The sequence below is a fragment of the Vicugna pacos genome, chromosome 5 (assembly GCF_048564905.1).
Source record: "Vicugna pacos chromosome 5, VicPac4, whole genome shotgun sequence".
NCBI classification, from domain to species: domain Eukaryota; kingdom Metazoa; phylum Chordata; class Mammalia; order Artiodactyla; family Camelidae; genus Vicugna; species Vicugna pacos.
Window position 1 is genome coordinate 92,897,594 of NC_132991.1, and position 24,118 is coordinate 92,921,711.

The following is a 24,118-nucleotide window of genomic DNA, read 5'->3' on the forward strand; positions in this document are numbered from 1 at the left end:
TAAAAATGCATCGAGGAGGGAGGGTCTAGCTCAGCAGTAGAGTGTGTGCACAGCATGCATGAGGCCCCAGGTTCAATCCCCAGACCCGCCGTTAAAAAATAAATAAATAAACCTAATTACCTCCCCCCACCAAAAGAATTAAAAAAAATGCTTCCAGTAGATTCAGATTTATTCATAAATCTGACTTTTTTCCATAAATTATGAAATTCATGGCCTTATGGAGGCTACTGGTCGCTACTGGGTCAGCAGCAGAAGGCATGGCCCTCAAGCGCCCCCACCCCCTGGTGGGGAGACAGTGAGCTCACACACGGAAGTCAGATGGAGGTGAGTACAGTAGGGTCAGAGGTGGGCACAGGTGAGGCAGGGAGACCGGTATCCCACTTGGGTTGCAGAGAAGGCCTGAAGGGACAAGCATTCCAGGCCACGGGAACAGAAAGCACGAGGGCCCTAAGGTGGGAGGGTGAGTGGCTTGTGGGCAGAGCACACGGGGCCACCCCAGGGCGGGGAGTGATCTGGCTTCAGGTACGCGCTCTCTGCTTCTCTGTTCCGCTCCTGATGCCTAGATCATATGCGCCTCCTGCTACTTCTTGGTTCGTCAGGTGTAGACATGAGCCCCTGACTTCCCATGAGGGAGACGAGGATTCTGCGCTCCACTTCTCTTTCTTTCTCCACATAGTTCCATCAGAGGTGGAGGGAGCCACCTTCCGAGCCCCGAGCAAACCTCTCACCTGAACATGAGTGTATGACGACTTTCCTTTTTCTATTGAAATACAGTCAGTTTACAATGTTGTGTTAATTTCTGGTGCACAGCATAGTGATTCAGTCATACATATACATTCCTTTTTATATTCTTTTTCATTATAGGCCATTACAAGGTGATGAATACAGTTCCCTGTGCTATATAGTAGGACCTTATTGTTTATCTGTTTTATATATGGTAGTTAGTATCTGCAAATCCTGAACTCCCAGTTTATCTCTCTCTACCTCTTTTGCCCCGGGTAACCATAAGTTTGTTCTCTATGTCCCTGAATCTGTTTCTGTTTTGTAAGTCAGTCCATTTGTGTCATTTTTTTAGATTCCACATATTAGTGAGTTCATACATTTGTCTTTCTCTGTCTGACTTACTTCACTTAGTATGATCACCTGTGGGTCCACCCATGTTGCTGCAAATGGCATGATTTCATTCTCTTTCATGGCTGAGTCGTAGTCCATTGTGTGTATGTGTCTCTATCTCTATCTCTATCTCTATCCATCTCACGTCTTCTTTATCCAGTTATCCGTGGGTGGACACTTGGGCCGCTTCCACGTCTTGGCTGCTGTGGACACTGGGGTTAGTGATGTTTAACCTCCCCTGCTTGTTGTAAGGATTAAGGGAGACTGGCATGAGAACACAAAGCCTCCGTGCCGTGGGCATCTAATAAATGTTGATTTGCCCTTTGGCCTCCTTCCTCCCCAGTGAGAGCAGTGGCCACATTCCGTCAGCGTCATCCTTTGCCTGGGCTTCTGCCTCATTCAGCTTCTCAGACAGAGGGGGCCTCTGCCACCAGCGGCAAGTGAGGGAGTTTCAGGTGGTCCCTGGGCCTCCTCCTTCTACATGACCAGCCAATCAAACCTGCAACAGCCTCAATATTGTTGCTTAGGATAAGGCTCAGTTAATTGGGGTAAAAATTGTGATGCAAACAAACATACATATTATTTTTATGTATTTTTTAAAAGTATATATTATTTTTTAAAATACATAACCGTAGTGGGGCCGTCCAGCTTAGACCAGAATGAGAAAGGAGGCACACACACAACTGATCATTGAAAACACTCTGCTCATGTCCTCACTGTGTTTCTTAGGAATCTCCAAGTAGCACTAATGACCAAGGTCACCTGGGCAGGTGAGTCTGTGCTGGATTTATCGTGAGGGTGGAGTGAAATTCAAGAAATTGGATAACCGTTCTAGTAAATTATTACGGGAATACCTAAATGACCAACTCATACACTTGCAGGTCTGGCCAGATGACACTCTGCTGAGTGTGCTGAACACGGGACAAAGGACTTATGCGTCAGAATTCGGGCACAGGCTTAGTCTAATAGGATTAAACCATTTTACTGTATGTACGGTATCAGTTTTCTTAATTTAAGCAACGCAGGGAAAATCCGTCTTCCCTTTCACTGGTAGTGAAGGTTCAGCTGAAGTCTTAGGGGTTTAAAACAGAACGGAGGTTAGGACTCTGCCCTAATCTTGCTTTTTGCTAGGTCTGCACCTTGTAGCCACCCAAAGAATTTTAAAGGAGAGGCGGACGGGGGATCTTGGCTGTGAATTGCATGTTAAGCATCGAATTCTTCCCAACACAGAGGCCAGCGGCCATGCCAGGTGGACAGGGACACCTTGGTCACCACGCATACGCTCCCACACTGACCTTTGTAAACATTACTTCCTTCCTCCATCGTATGAAGGAAAACGCTCGGCGACATTTTCCACCCCTCGTCTTCTTCCTGTCAGAGCGGAATAATCCACTTGTTAATCACAGGCAGACTTCATCTGTCACGATCAGACAGAAAAAGGCGCATGTATCATGATTACTGTGACTATGGAAAAACACACAGACTCTTTTCTGGTTTAGGGGCGAGGGTCCAGCCCCTCGACCGCCCACCCTGGCCAGGCTGCGTAGGCAGTGCTGCGTCCGCGACCAGGGTGTGGATGGTTTGGAGACTTAGTGCCACCAGCAGGCTCACTGAGGGGCCCCATGCTACCTCGGTCGCCTCCCTGGGGCACCCCAAACCCGGAGTTTGGCCCTGTCCTCTGATGCTCTGCAGCCTCCTTGGTCGTAAGGCCGATGCCCAGCCATAGCCCTGCCGCCTCCCTTCACCTCGGTGCTGTGAGCCATCTTGGATGCTGCTCCCTGCTCTGCCACTTCTCTGCCACTGCCCGAGGCTGGAAGGAGCACCCGGGCTGCTCTTTTCTTTGCTTGCCTGTCCCTTCGCTGAATCCCCACAGCAGAGATGGCCTGACCCCACCATCCTTGGTCCCTGCTGCCTCTCTGCAGCCAGATCAGAGCTACAGGGACACCACCACTGTAGGTTGGGGCTCTGCTCCAGCCCCCAGCTAAAGGAGTTCCCTCTGCCCTACGCCACCAGGGACCAGCTGCTCCCTGTTGTGAAGTGCCAGGCCTTGCAAACCCCCATCTGATGTTTCTGGGCAATAATGTTCATGCTGTATTAAGAGTTAGGTGACCAAAACCCTGATTATTGTCACCCCACAAAGGGCGAAAGGGACGATGCTTGTCACATCACGTCCGTGAGTTCTCCGAAGCACCCCCTATACAGCTTGGAGGAGGAGTGGCAATTAGACAATGAGCATCTCTGGGCACAGGACGTGCCCGCCTTTTGGGACCCAGGGCGTGGTGGTGGGCAGTGCCCATGCGCTGGATCCCTGCGCCCTCCGCGTGGCGGTGGGCAAGACGGGAGAACTGAGAGCTCACGAGAGTGAGGGGAGTTCCCCGGAGGCAGTCAGGGTGCCGGGAGGACTGTCGCTTCCTGGGGTGGGGGTCACGGAAGGCCTGCCTGGAACCACAGCTCCTGAAACGGGCAGAGGCTGCTGCGGCCGCGTCGGGAGGCCGCCTGCCTTGCAGAACCTGGGAGAGACCGTGGACCCAGAAATTCCAGGGGGGCTCAAAGCCTAGGGAGCAACTAACCAACCTTCCAGGACCCACAGGAGATCAAAGCTCACTGGGGAAGGAGCCCTGCCAGCCCACCAGGCCCAGGACACCCAGTCATTCAAGAAAAATCAGCGAGAAAAGCAAGAAAAAGAGCAGTATTGGATACAGGCAGGTCCTTGGAGAAGAGGAATGATTCATGGACGGAAGGGGAATCTAAAGCAACTAACCAGCAACCTCAGAGGCAGTGTTTATCTCACTCACCCCCCTCTCTTTTCCCGTGTCACCGAGCGTCCCCAGAGCTCTAGTATTTCCCAGTCCTGTGCTGCTGACCGCTGTGTTGATGCCCTTTGCGTTTCGGGTGCTCAGATTGCCCTGTGTTTGGCCCCTGGGGGCCCCTCTAGGTGGTGAGCATGCGCCTTTCTGGGTGGAGCTGGGGTAGCGGGGAGGAGGAGGGGAGGGGGTGGGGTTCCAGGGAAGGGGGCAGTGTTTTCAGCAGAGGGAAGAGCATGTGTGAGTCTGAGCCAGAAGGCCGTTTTGAGTTAGGAAAACTGGAAGTTAGTAGGGGTGTATGAGGTGTGTGGAACAGGGGCGAGCAGACAGAGAGAGGGCACAGACCTCGGAACGCCCACGAGCGGTGCTCTTCAGAGAGCGTGAACCTGGCCTGCGAGCAGGGCAGCCTCCTGGGGTCTGCGAGCAGGAACCTGGGACATCACCCTGGTGGGAGTGTGGGCAAGGGCTGGAGAGGACGTGGGGGTGCCCACCTCCTCTGTGACCAGAATCCACCTTCCCATCTTCCTCTGTGGAAAATTCCTCTTAGGCCGGAGAGGCAAAGGTCCCCTCCTCTGTGACGCCACCCTGGATTCTCCGGGGTCAGAAAGCCTCTCCCCTTGCTCAGTGGGATTTGCTTACACTTGCTGGCGCCTGTTTCTCTGCGCAGATTATTGGCTCTGTGTGTGCATGTCTTGACTCCCTGGGGCCCCCATGGAGGAGGATTCCGTCTTGCTGATGTTTTGTGCCTGCCATGGAGCCAGCAGAGGGCCTGGGCCCTAAATAGGTATTTAATGCATGTGAGTAAACATAAGATTAGATGTGTTTCCACCTTTCCATTCATTCAGCAATTTTGCAAATATCAACGAGGATCTGCTCTGTGCGGATGCTGGCCGGAGATGTCCAGAGAGTTGGGCACTGGCTCGCCAGCGGCGCCTCCAAGCTCACCCTTGGCTTCTCCTGTGAGCTCTTTAAGAGCCACGCTGCATGTTTTGCAAAAGCGCTTGTTGACTACACAAAGGACACTGTCGCCAACAATGCGATGAAAATTTTAAAAATCAAAGGAAATAATCAGCTACATCATTGTCACCTTTATCCCAAGAGCCCTTCACTTTGCGTTTTCCTTATTTATGTGCACAGGCGACGTCTGTCTGCTGCAGCATAATTACAATGGCGGAAAAGTTTGCCAGCTGAGTATGTGGAAACTAGTGTTTATTTTTAATTTATATTCCTTTATTCGGTGCGGCGGAACTTTATTTTTGTCTTGGGCTTTTCTTTTTTTTTTTTTTTTGCTTGTTTATCAACTTTATGACCTTGTTTACCAACTTTATGAGCTTGTTTACTGGGAAACATTGCCTGAGCGCTCACTGCCGGCGGAACTTTCAAGGTGCTGGGGAGCAAGGATGTGTCCTTCAGGCCCTGCCTCTGGGCCCTCGGTTCTCCTGCACTGGGATTCTCAGATTCTCACTGACTGTGCCTGGGACCCCCATTAGGTCACACCACAGACCCTCTTCCCCATGTCTGCCAGTGTCACCTCCTACTAGGTGACTCCTGGGTCCTGGGCTTCCCTGGGACTGTCAGCTACATGTTTCCCTCTGTGGAAACTGGGGGTCACCTCGTCTCCCCCTCTTCCCGTGCACGCTGGCCTCCCGCTCGGGTGAAGGAGACCTCGGCCAGCCGTGGCCCACCTTCTGACCCTCACTTCTCCCAGAGGCAGCCCAATTCTATTATTAGAAAACATCTTTTTACTTAACCCAGTGGAGAGCTTGAACGTTCTCTAAGGCCCCAGCTCTACCCCAGACCAGTTAAACGGGAAACTCTTCCAATGAAACATGGACATTGGGGTGTCTTTCTTTCTTAGAACCAGCCAGGAGATTCCACTCAGCAGCGAGAGCAGGGACCACAGGTTAACGGGAGCCCTTCTTCCGTCAGCCGAGGTCTGGTTGCTCCTCTGGGGCCTCGGAGAATCCGAACCCTCCTCCTGCCCACCATCAGGCCGAGAAGAAACCTTCTTGGCTCCTTTGCTGGCATCTCAGAAAGGGGATTCCGGATAATTCAACCTCCCGGCTGTCTCCTGTGGACACGTTCTAGTATGCCAGGTGCCCAGTTAAGGAGTGGTGCTGCTTTAAAGGTTACAGGGGGAGCCACACCAGCATCCTTCTTGGCCTGCACCGAATGCTGACCTTCTGACATTCCCTTCACACCATGAGTCTGAGAGCTGACAAGTCCGCCTGCCTTCTTCATGTATTTCTCGTGCAGACAGATTTCGCCTACCTTGAAATTGCACTAATGGTAATGTATTTTTATTCTTTTTTTCCTTATTGAAGTATATAGTCAGTTTACAATGTTGTGTCAATTTCTGGTGTACAGCATCATGTTTCAGTCATACATGTACATACATATATTCGTTTTCATATGCTTTTTCATTACAGGTTACTACAGGATATTGAATACAGTTGCCTGTGCTCTACAGTAGAAACCTGTTATTTATTTTATAGATGGTAGCTTGTATCTGCAAATCTCCAACTTCCAATTTATCCCTTCCCACCTCTCTCCCCACTGGTAACCATGAGTTTGTTTACCATGTCTGTGAATCTGTTTCTGTTATGTAAGTAAGTTCATTTGTGTCTTTTTTTTTTTTCAGATTCCACATATAAGTGATATCATCTGGTGTTTTTCTTTCTCTTTCCAGCTTACTTCACTTAGAATGACAATCTCCAGGTCCATTCATGTTGCTGCAAATGGCATTATTTTATTCTTTTTTATGGCTGAGTAGTATTCCATTATATCAATATACCACAACTTCTTTATCCGGCCACCTGTGGATGGACATTTAGATTGCTTCCATGTCTTGGCTGCTGTAAATAGTGCTGCTGTGAACATTGGGGTGCATGTGTCTTTTTGAATTAGAGTTTTCATCTTTTCTGGATATATGCCCAGGAGTGGGACTGTTGGGGCACATGGTAAGTCTATTTTTAGTTTTTTTGAGGTGTCTCCATGCTGTTCTCCATAGTGGCTGCACCAAACTGCATTCCCACCAGCAGTGTAGGAGGGCTCCCTCTTCTCCACACCCTCTCCAGCATTTATTCTTAATAAATGTCAGTTGCTTACCTTTGGTCTCTTAACTGACCTGTTCTTTCCCTAGGATGCCCCGGACATGACGGCCAGCAGCAGTGGGACCTGGCCTGCCCGGTCTCTTGGTCCCACTAGGGGAGCTCAGCCACACAGAGGTTCTTTCAGGGCAGCTGGCTGCTCTCAGATCAGCCCTCCACTCTCCCTGTCTGGCCCGGTGGGTCATAAATCATTAAGGACAGAGCAGCTGCTTAGCAGGAATAAACTGGTGGAGGCCCCTTGATTTGATTTTTAGAGTATATTCATCAAGTCAATGTACTGAGACCGACCGTTTTCACTACTGTGTGGAATGTGCTCTATAATGCAGACGGATGCTCTGTGCAGAATGTTTTTCCTACTCACCATCAGTGAGATATACCGAGGGACACAGAGATAAAAATGCAGAGGCAGGCTTCCAAAAGACTTTTGACTGTCAAATATCGTATCCGAGGCATTTGTCTTAGTGAAGTTAGCAGAGTGGACAGAGACGAACTGCGCGCCTGCCCACGCCCCTCCCCAGATGTTAACCATTAAGATCGCTTCCCTCTGGCTTAAATAGGGACTCAGATGAACGGAGGCCCTGCGGAAATGTTCTATTAGCCAATGTGTGCATCTGAAGGGGGCTCTGGAGGGAGGGCTGGCACTTCAACTTAGTGGGTAAATGGCAAAATTCAAGCAGGGCGGCTCGTTCCGTTGTTAAATGGGGTGAGAGGGAGGAGCGCCCGCCTCCCCAACAGCCCAGAAGCCTCTCACCTCCTCGTGCCTCCCCTTCTTACTGCACTTCGGCGGACACAGAAGACACTCAAGGTACACATTTCCACAATGAAATCCTTATTCCTGATAACAGCCTCTGGAGAAACACGACACTCACTTCCACCTTTGTGAAGTAATGCAAAATTTGGTTTGAAATACTCTGAAGTTATCTAAGAATGTCGTTGGCTCAGTTGATCAACGCGGAGGACCTCCTGGGGCCAAGGGCTTGGAGAAGAGGCCCTGGGATCAGGGAACTGGCCGGGCAGCCCTGTAGATGAATGACGGCTTTAAAAGCTAACTGTGCTGCAGACACAAAGGTCCAAGGATCTTCCCACAGGAACGCAGTCATTTTATGGCTGGAGGGAATTTAGAGAAGATTCTTGAACATTCACATGATCATGTGTTACGGGTCAGTCAAAATCTCTGAAAATGGTTCCAAGTGTTTGAACACATGGCTTGAAGAACAACACAGAGAAAAGAGTTGTCAAGGATGGACTGCATGGTGCCCTTTTTCTGTATTTTGTTTCTAAAGCCAACATGAGGCCCACAGAGAGGCAGGTGAAATTACATGGGTACTGACAGCACATTTGCAAAGGCTGCTATTGGTTTGCAGAAAATGTCCTTCAGGCCCTAGCATCTCCTCTATTCAAGTCCTCCTGAGCAGGGGATCCCCTTACCTGCAACCCTCAATACTTGTACAGACGGATTTAAAACCAAAGATCCAAAAGAAAGACTGATTTTTTCCTCTTACTGTTGAATTTTGAGAATTCTTTATCCATTCTAGATACAAATCATTTGTCAGGTATATGGTTTGAAGATATTTTCTCCTAGTCTGTAGTTTGTCTCTTCAGCCTTTCCATGGGGCCTTCATAGCACACAATAAAAGTGATTTTGATGAGGTCCAATGTATCTCTTTTCTTTTATGCGTGGGGCTTTTGGCGTCAAGTCTAAGAACTCCTTACCGAGCCCTAGATCCTGAAGACTTTTTTCCCGAGGCTTTTTTATCTAATGGTTTTATAGCTTCATGTTTAAGTCCATGATAGCTTTTGAATTATTTTCTGTATCAGGTGTGAAGTTTAGACAGATTTCCACTTCCTTGCCTATGGATGAGAGATGAAATTTTGGAAGCTCACCCTTGAAGGTATTTTCCCTTCCACTAGCCCCAGACTGAAGATGGCAACTCCTGCACTGACCCTCAGCTCCTCAGTGCAGGTGGATCCTGGTCAGAAATTGAGAACACTCGTATTCTGACTGCTAATGTGTTTGCAGCGTTTCTTGGTGAAATGATCAAATGAATATAAGATTATCAGTCACAGTTATTTTGTTTCAAAACGTTCCTGTTGACAATTACAGACTTTCCTCATGACGCTAGTTCCACAGTAAATTGGAAATCCAAGCAGGGACATGGAAACCTACAAGCTCACACCCCAAAACTTCCTTCCGGTCGTCTCCGGGTTCAAATGTCTCAAAACACCGCAGGGATATTCATTAGTCCTCAGAATCTTGACTAACAGAGAGCCCAGGGGAGCTCTCCCCGGCCACGCTGGGGTCGAGGGAGAGGCCCCGTGGGCAGGTCACTCTGCACGCGGTCCCACGGGCAGGGGCGGCCCCAGGGAGGGGGAGCAGTGTGACAGGGTGGCCGGGGGTCTCTGAGCCAGGCAGGCGGGCTGCCGTACTGTTGATTAAGCCCAGCTCTGTCTACCAGCAGCCGAACACGCCCTCCCTCCTCCACGTCCTTGAGAGAAACTAACAAGGTCAGCCAAACTCACTTGTGCCTCCCAACCCTGTGAATGACGTTTGGTTTTAAACGAATCGTGCCATGAGGTTGGACGCAAACTTCCTAGAAGCTTGGACCCCCAGCCCACGCTTGTCCTTGGGTGGGACCTCGTCTTACACTAACCCTGCTTCAGGTCTCACTGCCGCTGCCCCCTGGACCTAACTGGCCTCTCTGCCTCGGTCACTTCCTCATCCACAGTCCACCCCACAACAGGGTCACAAAACACAGATCTAAGACCACGACTTGCCAAACTCAGGTCTACTCAAGTCACGACCCCAACATGACTGCCCATCTTCTCTCTGCAGAAGGCTCTGTCCAGCCCCCACGGTGCCCACTCACTGCCCGCTGCAGCCTCTCTGAGCTCCACAAACCATACGCCCTCCCTGGCCTCTGAGCAGCCGGCTCTGGAGCTGTCCTCAGTTCTGTGGCCTGGGGATCGCCTGGGGTTCTGCCCCCGCCCAGCCTTCTGACCCCCTCACCTCCAGGCGCCTCTCAGCAGCTGCCCCCTGACAGTGTAGGCGCCTCTGCACGAGCACCCCATTTGGGCTTCTCCCTGTGCCCACGCTGCCTCTCTCCCTCCCCCCCTTTTGAGTGGTGTTCCCAGTGAACCATCTGCACAATCTCCATCTGAGTGTTTCCAGGAAGCTCAGTTCCTAAGACCACCCACTGCCCTCCTGGCCTGCCTGGACCCCAAAAGTTCTCACATGTTCCAGAGAAAAAATGAAACCAAAACCAAAAAGACTGCTCACTTGACACAGTTAATTTTTAAAATCCTCTTCTCACTTGGCAAGATAATTTTGAAGCTGTGCCTAAGAATAAGAACAATTGGAAGAATTTCCATTTTATTCTAAGCATCTCTTCCTCTAAATATGCATGAGTGAGTTTGACACTTGCAAATTAACATTCATTGTTAGTGAAGCCTGTTCCATAAAAATCTGAAATTATCAGCTACACAATCTGGTCTTTGTGGAGTGACAGCATTTTATTAACTAGCTATTAGAGTCACTTCATGATGAACCGATTTGGACAAAAAGCCAAGTTTGAACACATCAGCAATTCTGAAGTAGCTGCAAAGATGGGGGAAATCTTTCAGATTCACTTAGGAGTGAATTTATGAAAAGTACAGGTCTACAAAGTGACAATGTGATTACTAAAGCATGAAACGTTAATCGCTAAGAAAAATGGATACATTAAAATTATGTTGGTATGTTTCTTAGAGATCAGATTATCTTTTCCACTGACTTCTATGTTAAAATTTTTTGTTTTTAGGGGGAGGGTGATTAGATATTTATTTGTAACAGAGGGACTGGAGATTGAACCCACAACCTCATGCACGCAACGCACGCGCCCTTCCACTGATCTATATGCTCCCCCTTTTCCATTGACCTTTAAAGTCTTATTCTAAAATCATTCCTAAAGGCATCAGGAAGCATTCCTGAGACCAGCTACTCAAATCCCTGGGTGGGAATGAGTATTTTGACCAGTAGAAAAAGACATCTGTTATTCACGCCGGTTAGAGGGTAAGGCAGGGAGGAGGGGAAGGTGGATCTGTTTAACTCGCACAGGTGCTGAGCCACCTGACCCTCACCCCGCACCGCAGCGGCAGAGCGGCGTGGGTGCTCTTTGGGTGTTTTTGTAACACTTGGTTGTCTATCAGTTGCCAGCCCCATACATACAGCCCCAAAACTTAGGGAAGATCTCGTGTAAACGCATCTGGATATTTCAACTCATCTCTATAAAGGGAAAACAGACTCTGCAAAAGATCACACGGGTGCAAGGTGGAAAGCCGATAAGCCAGTCCAGGAGCTGCTCCCTTGGGCCGGGGTCCCTGGAAACCACCCGGATGGAGATCTCGCAGGTGGTTTACGGGGAACACCACTCATAAGGGAGGGAAGCGGCATGTGCGGAGGGGAAGCCGGACTGGGGCGCAGTTCTATGAGAGCCCGCAGTGGGTCCGCAGGGAGCCTGGGAGCTGGCAGACCCCCTCAGAGCTGTCCCGGCGAGGCCAGGGGCTGGGTCTTTGTACCCTGGGGTGACTGTCCTTGAATGCAGCTGTCTGGAGAGGGGTGTAGCCCCGCACGAGGCGCCTCCCTTAGACCTGGAAGAGTTCTGGGGGAGGGACTAACTGTGAGGGGTCAGCACCACAGCACCACGTCCCGGGCGGCTGGGGGTTGAGCCCCCTGGTCTTGAAGGGGCCCTCGGAGGGGCTCAGTTCAGCACCCCCGGCAGTGGAGTGGGCCGCGCCCAAAATGAGCGGTGAGGGGTCTCTCTTCTTTTGTTCAGCAAACAACAGTGGAACGTGGTCAGGGAGCGGCGAGGGGCAGGGGCAAGATTCTTGCTCATCACGGTGCAGGATGTGACCGAGGAGAAAGGACACTTGCCTGCAGCTGCGGCCGCAATCAGGCCAAGGAATTTTTAACAAGAGGCTGGCTTTCATCACCGTCACCTATACCTGCATTTTCATGGACTTCGTGCATTTCATAGTCACCATTACCCATTCTCCCTTCCTCACAATTTCTGCCTCCTGGGTCTAACCACTCCTTGATCACACAGCGTGTCTCATTTCTCCCCCACTGTGACACACAGTCCAGAGTTCCCAGACATCGTCCCCCAGGCCCCAGCGAGCTGCTTCCCCAGCTGAGAAATTCTCCAGTCTGAGCGCCAGCGTAAACCCATCTCTTGGAACATGAGGAGGGTGACCATGGCTCTCTGAGCTACAGTGGGGTCTCTGCTCTGGACAGAGTCACGGAGGGACACGACCTTTCAGGCCCATTCTCCTGAGCTGGTTCAGAACAGGGGTTGGGTCAGCTGTGAAGTGGTATCCATGCAAAATGCCACAGTAAACAGATTCACGTTTTTGGATGATGTGAGCCTCCTGCCCAAATTCCAGCTCCCCAAGAAGGAATTTCTGCCCTGCGAGGGGCCTCTCCACGTGCTGGAAGGTGAAGACACCCCCCCATCTCGCCCAGGACAACGTCACCCGCCTGCCGCCCCCCACCCACCTCACAGGGCAGGCCCCACCCCTGGGGACTCCGCTTTCCTTCGGGTGGTAAGAAGCAAGTCTTGTTAAAGCATGCCCAAGATGTCAACATGAGCACACTTGGGTGAAAGAAGCCACAGTTGTTCTGGCTTTGCAGCGGTCCCTCAGTCTGCCGAGAACTTTTCCTTACCTCTACCCTTGAGAAAAGACAAGTGGGATCATTGATTTTGAGGAATGAAAATTCAAAGCTCTCCCGCCCGTGAATAATGGAACGTGTCTGAGTTGCTGAAGCCACTCCTTACCCTAATAGGTATTTATAAGTCACAGAAGGATGGCAACCGACTGTTGACCAACACACAAAAAAGGAGAAACAGCTGGTTGATGGCATGGTTGCCGAGGAAACGGATGACTCCCATCTCAACAGATTGGAGGTTATTCCACTGATTCAAAAGCAAAAAAAAAAAAAAAAAGCCAAAAAAAAAAAACCCCATCATAAACCCAATTTCTAAAATTCCAAACACCTTACCTTATTTTTTCCCTTTGTCTCATTCTTTTCCTTTTCTTTTTTGGCTGGTTTTGGTTTCTTCTTCTGTTTCTTCTTTTTGTTTGTTTCCTCCTCTTCTTGGTTTGCAATAATGTCCTCAATAACCTGGCAAAACAAAACAATCATCATAGCATTTCAATAGAGCTCAGTCAAGGTGAGGAGGATTCTCCTGTCTGGAAGGACACGCCTCTTCCCTGCCCTGCTCTGGGCCGCCGACTGAGACTCCCTGGCGTCACTGGGCTCCTGCCTGCCGTCGCTGGGGATGGAGAGGGTAGATGGAGGGAGGCTGGACATCTCCGAGCCCAGGTCCTTGCTAGCTCGGCGCTGCCCTGGCTCTCGGGGGTTCCACGAACACCAGGGCCAGTCTCCACTTCCTCAGCATCTCAGCTTCCTGCCACACCTCTTCCCCCTCAAATCTGAGCTGAGAACTCCTGCTGTCTCCTGCCTGGACTCCATGTATGATCATGCATCTCTTCTCGGAGTTGGTTTCTTGCTTTCCCCTGTGATTTAATTTGTATTTCCTACAAAAACCCATGTGATCTCCTAGAACTTAATATATTTGTTAACAGATACCCAATTCACACAGGACAGCGTCCCTGGAGAATGAGTGGAGGTTTGTAAGAAGCCAGATAATCAATTCCCTTCGATACAGCAGAGATGGACTGAGCCCTCCTTGGCTGTGATGGAGAGCTGTGAGTTCTGGGAGGCGTGAAGGTGACAGTGAGGGGTCACATATCCTGTCTGACCCCTGGGCTCGGCTCCCCGCTGGTCATGTGACCGAGACCAGGGGCATAACCTCTCTGAGACTCAGCGTCCTCAGCTCTAAGATGAAGTCAGCACGTCCACCCACAGCGCTTCACGATCATCAGCTTGTTCTAAGAGCTTCACGGAGAGGAGCTCACTGTCTGCGAGGCGGAGCCGGCGGTGGGAGCTGTTATTGACCTGCTTTATTGATGAGGGAACCGGGGCACAAAGTGCTTGGTCACCTGCTCAAGGACACACAGCTAGTGAGTGGTTGAGATGGGATTTAGACAGGCGCAGACCAGGATGACCTGCGTAATGTAGAAAGTAGAGAGGCCAGATGTGGAATGGTGTATCGAATTTACCCTGCAGTGTGAAATGCATAGAGTTAACAACAAAAAATACTCCGTGGTTTCAGGACATAGTCAAAGTGTAAGAAAAGGAGGGGAGTGACAAACACCGAATTCAGTGCGGCGGCCACCTCTGGAGAGCAAGGTCTGCAGTTAAAAAGAGGGCTCCCATCGCTCTGCCTCCAGAGCGCTGTGCTAAACCGTGCTCCTGGGCTCCGCCTGCTGGGTGACGCCATCCAGCGCTGTACTGAAATGCTGACGTCTCTTTCCTAGTATTGGAGTTTTGAATTCATTGCTATGTTGTTTTTAGGAGCTCACTTCATGAAGTGCTCAAACCAGCTTTATCAAGAACAAAGCAGGATATGCAGGCATCATCTGGACGTAAAAAATCTATAGTCATGTGTCCAACTTCACACCGTCTGGGGGCCCTCCCATCCCCTGGGCTCTGGGGAAGGTTGGTGGGTGGTGAGACCCAGTGAGGGGGTGCTGGGGAGGTGAGAGGTGACGTCCGTGTACCAGGTTATTTGGTTGGTAATAAAAGGGTGTCTTTAGAGAGGATTACAGGGGGAGGGTATAGCTCAAGTGGTAGAGCACACACTTAGCATGCGGGAGGTCCTGGGTTCAATCCCTGGAATCTCTATCAAAAAAAAAAAAACTACATAAATTAACCTGATTACCTACTCCTCCCCCCCCAAAAAAAAAACACTAAAAAATAATTAGACAGGGTTAAAAACCCCTTGTGGTCAGAATAGTGATGCTTCCTTGGGGATCAGGCTCAAACTCACAGACCCAAGCCACAGTTCCCAGGGTGTTCATGCTCTGGTGTCCTTACAGAACATGTACGTGTTCTGGCCCTTGGAAGCCTGGAAGGTTTCAGAGACTTACAGACTTTTTTTAAAAAAATGTATACATACATAAATCTGATAAAAGGATGAAGTCCTTATTTGTGGAGCAGACAATTGGACGTATCTTTTAAAACCTTATCAATTGTACTGTTTGTTTCTTCTACATCCTTACTGAGTTTATTCATTTCCTAGTTTGAAGATAAGCCTTTTACATGGTGCACATGTCAGAAGTTACAAAAGGGCATGGGGTGAAATGCTTCCTCCGCCTTCTGTGAGCCAGCCAACAAGTCCACTTCCTGAAGCCAACCCCAATCTCTAGATCCATATTTCATGTAGACCTGTGCAAACACACGTGTGTCCGCGCACACACATGTGCACAGAGCATGCTGACATCATCTGTTACGTCTGCCCATCTCATCCGTGATGAACGGCTTGGGACTGTGCTTGTCTTTTTTAAACCAAAGTTGAGCTTATTTTGTGCATGTTCTTCATCTATAGCAAAGTCTTCCAAAGTGCACACACGTATACACAAAAAGGTATTATAAAAATAAATCTGCTGTTTGTTTTACAAATGTTAGCCTATTGTAAACACTGTTCCTGTTCTGCGTTTTTCTCCTAATAATGTGCCTTGACCATCTTTCCTTATCAGTACGTGAACAGCTTCCTCGCTCATTCTGCACAGGTGCATCCTAGCGTGTCTGGCCATTCTCCTACCGATGGAAACTGAGGTTATCGCCAGTCTTTTCTATTACCTACAAGGCTGCGGTGAATCAAAGCCTGCACGTGTCATTTTGCAGGTGTGTGAGCAACTCTGCAGGAGAGTCCTGACAGGGATTGATGCTGGACCCGTGCATGGATACGTGCAGTGCTGTCCAATGACCTCCACCAGGATGCACCAACTTACACTTCTGCCAGCAATGCAGGCGACTGAGCGTTTCCCTGCATACTCACCGACACAGTGCATTTGCCAGCTGAGCGGGTGATAAGTGGCCTGTTGCTGTAGTTGTTTTGATTTTTCTAAAGATGCCAATACTGGATTTCTTTTGCTTGTGCTCTTCAACAATAGTAAATCTCCCAGTAGAAGTTCACTTTTTTGCCTATGAAGTCAGCCATCATGTTTTTGGTAAATGAAGGGAATTGAAGGTCAAATTTGGCCTGCTAACTGTTTCCTTTTTCTTTCTTTAAATATACATATAATTTTATTGAGGCATACTTTGCACATCTCACAAGTACCCATTTCAAGTGTACAACTGAATAATTTTTTAGTATAAAAATTTACCAAGTTGTGCCACCATCACTGTCAATTTTAGAACATTCCCATCACCCCTACTAAGATTCACACATGCCCACTCATTGCTCATCTTTTCCCTCTCCTGCTCTTTTTCCTAAACACTAATCTACATTCTGCTTCTACAGATTTACTCTTTTTGGACATTTCATATAAATGGAATCATATACTATGTGGTCTCTTGTGTCTGGTTTCTTTCACCGTCCATCATGTTTTTGATGTTCACCCACGTTGGACCATGTATCACTTGTTTGTTCCTTTTTTATTGCTGAATAATATTCCATTGCATGAATATATATACCACACTTCACCAATCCATTCACCAACTGATGGATATTCAGGTTGTTTCAAATTTTTGGCTATTACGAGTAATGCTCCTATGGATATTCATGTACAATTTTTTTTGTGTGTGGATATGTTTTCATTTCTCTTGGATGATGTCCTAAGAGTGGAACTGCTGAGTCATTTGGTAAATTTATATTTAACTTTAAGAAATTTACAAACTGTTTTTCCAAAGTGGCTGTACCATTTTACATCCCCACCAGTGACATAGGAGAGCCTCTCTTCTCTACATCCTCAACATTTGCTATTGTCTGCCTTTTTGATTACACCCATCCTGGTGGTTATGAAATGGTATCTCTCTGTAGTTCTAATTTTCATCTCCTTAATGACTAGTGGTGTTGAGCATCTTTCCATGTGCTTGTTAGCTACTCACATATATTCCTTTGTGAATTGTCTATTCAAGTCTTTTGCCCATTTTTTTTGATCGGATTGTTTGTCTTTTGATTTCTGAAATCAAGAGTTCTTTGTACGTTCTGGTACAAATCCTTCATCAGGTAGATGGTTTCAAATTTCTTCTTCCAGTCTGTCCTTCCATTTGCATTTTGTTAATGGCATCTTTTGAAGCCCCAAATTTTTTGAATTCTGATGAGGTTCAATCTATCAGTTTTGTCTGTCAGTGTAGTTTTAATTTGCATTTCTCTTATGCAGGTGAGGTTGATCATCTTTTCATATGATGAACATCTTTTATTATGTTTAAAATCCACTTAGATGCTCTTTTCTGAGAACTAACTGTACACATCCTTGACATTTTAAAATACTGGGTTATTGAGGGTTTTTTTTAATAGAGCTGTCAGAGCTCTTTCTATATTAGAAAAATGATCTCTTACATGTGACACTCATTACAAATAATTCCCACAGTGTGTCATCTGTCATCTGATTTTACTTGGGGCCATTTTTGCCTTGCAAGCTAAAAATTTTTTTAAAATGTAGTTTAATCTATCTTTCTTTCTTTCATGACTCCTGGATTGTACAACAGAGGTAAAAAGGTCTTTCCCACTCTGAGGCTACAACATATCTCTTTGTTGGCTTCTTCTAGATCTTTGTGCTTTAGTTTTGTTTGGCATTTAAATCTCTGATCCATTTGGAACCATTCTGGGGTAAAGCACGAAGAGACAGATTTAATTTTCTTCTTTTCTAGTTGCCAACCTGGTTATTCTAATAAGACTCATTAAATGGTCTTTTCTCTTACACAAGAAAGATGAGCTGCTTCTTTATTATATACTAAATTTCCACGTGTATTTGGATGTATTTCTTGATTTTCTATTCTTCTCCATCGAGGCATTTGCCTTTGCCAATAGGCTCTTAATAACACGTTTTAATACCTGGCGGGGCTGGTTCTTCCTCATTACCCTTGGTTTTCAGAATTTTACTAGTTATTCTTGGTTATTTGCCTTCTACCTAAAGCTTAGAATCAAACTGGTCACCCTCTGCATGCCCTGACCCCTCACTCCATCATACTGCTATTGGCATTTTTATTTGGATCATATTACATTTACAGATGATGTCTGGGGAGACCTGAAGTATTTATAATGTTGAGTCTTCCTATCTAAGAACAAGTACGCTTTTCCATCTGCTCATTTGCATTCTTCAGAATACTGTAAGCTTTTCTTCACATAGAATACACATTTACTATGAAATTTATTCCTAGATATTTTATCTTTGTGGTGCTGTTGCTGCTGTAAGTGGACTCATTATAGTTTCTGTGTAGCTGCTGTTTGAATGTACAAAAGCTTTCTCTTTCTGCATATTAATTTTGTAACTCCCCATCTTGCTTCACATACTGTTCAAGTCAGCTTTTCAGTTTCTTTGCTTTGCTTTTCTAAGTATAGAACATGCCTGCAAAAGCAGTCACTTTCCCTCTTCCGTTCCAAATCTATACCTCTATGTTCTTTCTCTGCCTAAGAGTGTTCAACAGCTCCTGTGGGTCCGTGGTGATAATGGCCATCCTTGTATTTTTCATGACATTAGTGGAAACGTTTCCAGTGAATTTCAATAAGCATGATGTTAGTTTTTGGACTAAGAAATATATTGCTATGTTAAAGAATTATCCATATATTCCATTTTTGTTTTATTATTTAATATCAGGAATGGGTGTTGAGTCTGTAAGATGCCCTTCAGCATCCACAGTGATGAGCTTATGCTCTCCCTTTCGGTATGGCATCTCTTTATACGATGCAGTGTATTCACAGACATGCAAAGCTCCGACCACTCTTGCATTCTGGAATAAACACCACCCGATTGCAGGCTTTTGTTAATTCAACCTGCCGCTGGTTTTAGTGTGTTAATGTCTCACTTGGAATGTTTTCATTAATGCTCATAAGGAAGACTGATCTGTGATTCTATTTTAATTCCATCTTTTTGGGGGGTTTAGTGTCAACAGATTGATTATGCTCGCTTGATAAGAAGCATTTGTATATATATATTTTTTACAAATACATTTGACTGTACATGTGCATGTTATAGTGATTATGCGTGGCCTTCGTCTTCCTCCTCCTTCTCCTCCCATTAGTGACAATTGCTAAGACTTTCTGGACGACTTCAGTGTGCCAAGCTCTGTTCTGAGTACCTGACAGGTAACACCTCATCTAGTTATTACATCAGTGCAGGGAGGCAAGTGTTGCTAGCATCTCCATCTGCAGATGAGAAAACTGAGACACAGAGGGGGAGTCCTTGCCTAAGGCTGCGGACCTAGCGTGCGCTGTGACTCCTCACCTCAACGCTGTCCTGACTCTTCCATCACTGCCTTTTAAAATCATGCTGCGCTGTGGCCAACTTTGTTTTATTTTAATGTATTGACCAGACAGCCTCAGTTTTCTTTTGCTTTTAGTTTGACTAGACATTAACTCTACTTCTGAGTGTTTCTCGTGGACGATGGAGACATTCCATCAACATTCTTAATTCTATAATCATACTTTCTAAACTAACAAGAAACATGTCTGGCTGCTTGCCGTGGGCTTTCAAGACACAACTTGTGCCGGATGATTTAGCTGGAGGGACAAGACCTAAACATGTGAAAAAGTGAAATAACACTATGTCAAAATGACAGTCACTCCACACAGGGCTTGATGAACTGCCAACAAGAGGGTGGTTATTAAGTGGTCACAGAGTTCAGAGGAGAAGGAAAGGCATCCTCTGGGGGGGTGAGAGGAGGCTTCGGGGGCTGATGTCAGCTTCCAACAGGGAGGTGGGGGAAGAGCTCTTCCCTTTGAGCCTGAGGTGGGCAGAGGGAGCCAGGGATGCTGAGAAAACTTCATCCACAGCATGGTTTTTACCGCTGCTTAGTGAGTGCTTCCTGTCATTTAACTAATTCCCTACTAGCGAACATTAGCCTGTTTTCCTCTTTGTCAGTGCTGTGAGCAGCGTAGACACCAACAGCTGTTTCAGTCATCCATCGCAAGTGTCGGCAAATCACATCACGGGGGCCAAGTCTGGCCAGCTGCCCATGTTTGTAAATAAAGTTTTATTGGAACACAGCCATGCTCATTCATTTACATATTGTCTGTGCTTCCGTGTTATAAGGGCAGGGCTGAGTGGCTGCAGCCGAGATGTATGTGCCGCAGCCTCAAATATTTACTATTTGGCTGCTAATGGATAAAGTTGGTTGTTTCCAATCTATTGCAGCTTGACTTACTATTTCCTTAGTAGGAATTCCTTAAATGGCATTTATGCGTCAAAGGCTATTCACAGTAAACGTTTGGATATTTGCTTGGTTCATGTCCCTCAAAAAGTGTCATGCTGATTTAGACATCCAGCCTCAGGGTGCAAGAGGGACTTCTTTCCACATGCCCACCAACTGAGTTATTATCAGGATTTAAGAATTTAAACAACCCTACAGGTGAAAAGAGATGTAGTAACATTATTTTATATTTAAATTACTTTGCTAGTAAGTTTTTAAAATTTTTAACTTAGGTTAATATTTTTTGCCTTCTTCTCTACTGAGGTATTCAGTTGTCTCTTATTCACTACTAAGAACTCTTTGTATATGAAAGATACCTACTATCAGATATGATGCAAATGTTTTCTCCACTTTATCATATGATTTTTCATTTTTAATGAAATTTATGATTTTTTAAATTCATTTTTTTTTGCCATTTTAAGCCATTTTGTTGGCTTACTTTCTTTATGATTTCTGCTATGGTGATAAACTTATAAAATTGTTCCCCACTGTTATTAAATATTCAAACAATTTCTTCTGGTAAGTTGTGGCTTAATATTTTCCATGTAAATACTTAATGCATCTGAACTTTATTTTCTGTATGAAAGGAGGTAAGGATCAGCTTAATTTTGCCACATGGAGAGTCAGTTGTGCCAAAGTTACTTATTGAATGATTCATCCTTCTCCACTTATTTGAAATGCCATCACTATGCTACTGAATTCTAACTAGCATCTGAATCAATTTCTGAGCACATCATTCTGAAGTCAGTCTATTTGGGTTTGAATCTCAGCTCCACAACTTACTAACTGTGAATTTGGCCAAATAGCTTGATCTTCATAGACTGGGAAGATTGAATGGGTTAACTTACATGGTGTTCTTTGCATTGGACTTGGCACAGAATATTTATCCAGTAAACGCTGCATGCGTGCACAGGACTCACTATTTTTGTTGCTACTGTCATCTGTCTATTCTTTTCCCAAAACTGCGATGCATCTATTACTTTATAATTTGATTTATACCACGTAGTGCAAGTTCCCCATGATTATAGTTCTTTTTCAAAAACTTTTTTGGATCATGGATTCATTCTTCCATATAAACTTGGAAATAATTTTATCAGTAAAATTGTTTTGATTTTATTTGAATTGAATTAACTGCATAAACAATGGAAAGATAATGTGTATTCATACTTTATTGAATCTTTCTGTCCAGAGAAACAATGCATCAGTCTATTCATTCTTTCACTGAATTCAGTGAATTTCATCAGTATAATTCTGTACAATTCTGTATGTCAATATGATTTTTTGCTAAGTTTGTGTTTTCTAGGAAGATAAACACATAATCTGAAAACAATGATAGAAGTATCACTTTTTAAATATCTGTAACTTCTTTTCTTTTTCTTATGTTATTGCATGTGTTAGAGCTTCCAGGGAAATGTTAACTAACAGTGTGGATGGCAATCATTCTTTTCTTGAGTTTCACTATTAATGGTAATGCTTCTGAACGTTTCACTATTGAGCCTGATGCAAACCCTCTCTTGCTTTCTATGATGAATGCTCTGAGGTTAAGAAGAGTTTTCCTATTTCTAACTGAATGAGGCGTTTCTAAAAGCAGCTTTAGATGTCATTTCATCAAATGCCACTGGAGCATCTACAGAGATGAGCAAATAGTGTTTCTCTGGAAGAACATTAATATGGCAAAGAGCTGAGTCTTGCTGGGCAAACAGGAGCTAAGCACAGGACGAAGGGCAGAGGGCACCCTGTCGTGAGTGAGAGCGTGATGTGCATGGGGACACTACAGTGCAGCAGCACAAGGGGAGAGGGGCATGGGCAAGTGGACTGCTGGACCTGGTGACCTGAAGATGGCGGGGTCAGGAGATGAGACTGGGAGGCAAGCAGGGACCAGAACACAAAGAGCTCCTGAAATCAACTGCTCATCATTTACTAAGAAGATGGGTACCACGTGTCACCTGTCATCACCTCTCTTTCAAAGAGCAGAAAGGATGAATTCACTTCAAAAAATGCTTGAAAGTACATCCACTGATGAACATCAAACACATTTTCATGCAAACACTTGCAGGACAATAACCAAGATCCAATAAGACTGCAAATCCTTTAACTCTCAAGTTTAAAGAAATGTGATTATGATACATTTACAGTTTATTTCTCAAGTGTATTTGTACCTGTTGTGGGGTCTTGTTGGAAAAAATAATAGCTGAACCTCCTTCTTCTTCTCTGGGGTAGTCAGGAAATGTGCCTGTTAAGTTCCTGGGGAGGGAAGAAGGCAGATTAAATGGTGGTTTCATTGGTGTGTATATCTATGAAAATTCATCAAATTGTACCTCTGAAATATGTGCAGTTTACTGTGCAGGAATCATACCACAATAAAGGTGTGAACAAAACAAAAGTATGGCAATCTCATCAGTCAAATCTGATGAAATAAAATTACTATTTAATATAAAAAATACAGCCGTGAGCCCGAGCGCAGCCCTCTCGCTCACAGCCCTCGTCAGCTCTGTGTACGCGCACCGTAACGAGCGATGCTTGCTGGGACGGGGGCTCCCTGCCAGTTGCCGGCGGGACTCGCCGTCTCCAAGGAGCAGAAGGACCCAGTGACATTCAGGAGCAGGTTTCTGTCCTCAAGACAGTTGTTACTCTGAGACAGACACACCTCTCTTTAAAGCAGATTCTACTTTTCTGCTATTCTCTCTCTCTCTCTCTTCCTTTTTAAATTATTGAGACACTCTGTGCTTGAGTTAAGAATGAAGACAGAAGTACAAATGATTCCTTCCTGTTTAAAATTTAGGATAAACACAGGATTTTGAAATAAAACAGAAGGATGGAGCCGTTCACATTACAAATTTAGCAATAGTGCATGAATACACATGCAGGCTTCAGAGTTTAGTCAATCTAAGGCCCCATATGGTATGGGTTCCAAGTAGTAATTTTTTTCCTGTAACCATGTGATTTTTACATTTTCAAAAGCAGACTTTGAAATTTAATGGTGTGGAATTTCCAGAAGGATATATAGTTAATTTTTCCAAGAGAAATTGATGTGGATGCAAGTGTTATATTTATTCTACACATAGAAAGAAGAAACTACCAAGTTAGTCGCATTAATCCACCAAAGAACAGAATCTGAGGGTCAGAAAAAATGGGCTCGCTCAAGGTGACTCTTCAGCAGCGGTTCTCAAGACGTCGACCTGTTACAGGTAACCCGTTGCCTGTTACATTCTTGGTCATTTCTGATGGTCCCCCAAAGCCTCTGTTTATGTGAGTTAGAGCCACTGATACTTACCGTATTAGGTATTAAAACGGAGACATTTCTAAAATATGCGTTTTCATCTAAAAGTAACAATAACAAACCCATTATATGTTCACCTACATAATATTTTTAATATATTTTTATTGAAGTATAGTCAGTTTACAATGTTGTGTTAATTTCTGGTGTACAGCACAATGCTCCAGCCCTACAGGAAGATACATATATTCATTGTCACCGTAAGTTACTACAAGATATTGAATATAGGTCCCTGTGCTATATAGTATAAACTTGTTGTTTATCTATTATATATATATATAAGTATCTGCAAATCTCAAACTCCCAATTTATCCCTTTATCTTCTTCCCCACCCTGTAGCCTTCAATTTGTTTTCTATGTCTGTGAGTCTGTTTCTGTTTTGTAAATAAGTTCATTTATCTTTTTTTAAAAATTCTACGTATAAGTGATATCATATGGTATTTTTCTTTCTCTTTCTGGTTTAGTTCTCTTAGTATGACCATCTTCTTTGTCCAGTCATCTGTTGAGGGACATTTAGGTT

At 45.8% G+C, this 24,118-nt stretch overlaps 1 protein-coding gene across 1 annotated transcript in view; it reads right to left on the reverse strand.

Annotated features, from left to right (window-relative positions):
- Positions 1-24,118, reverse strand: part of DRC11 (dynein regulatory complex subunit 11) — a 148,833-nt gene that overhangs the window by 64,118 nt on the left and 60,597 nt on the right. Inside the window, exons 7-9 of the mRNA XM_072961889.1 lie at positions 22,481-22,565; positions 13,062-13,184; positions 2,409-2,484 (exon numbers count right to left, since the gene is read on the reverse strand). Coding sequence (XP_072817990.1) covers positions 2,409-2,484; positions 13,062-13,184; positions 22,481-22,565 — 284 coding nt within the window. The remainder of the gene's footprint in view (positions 1-2,408; positions 2,485-13,061; positions 13,185-22,480; positions 22,566-24,118) is intronic.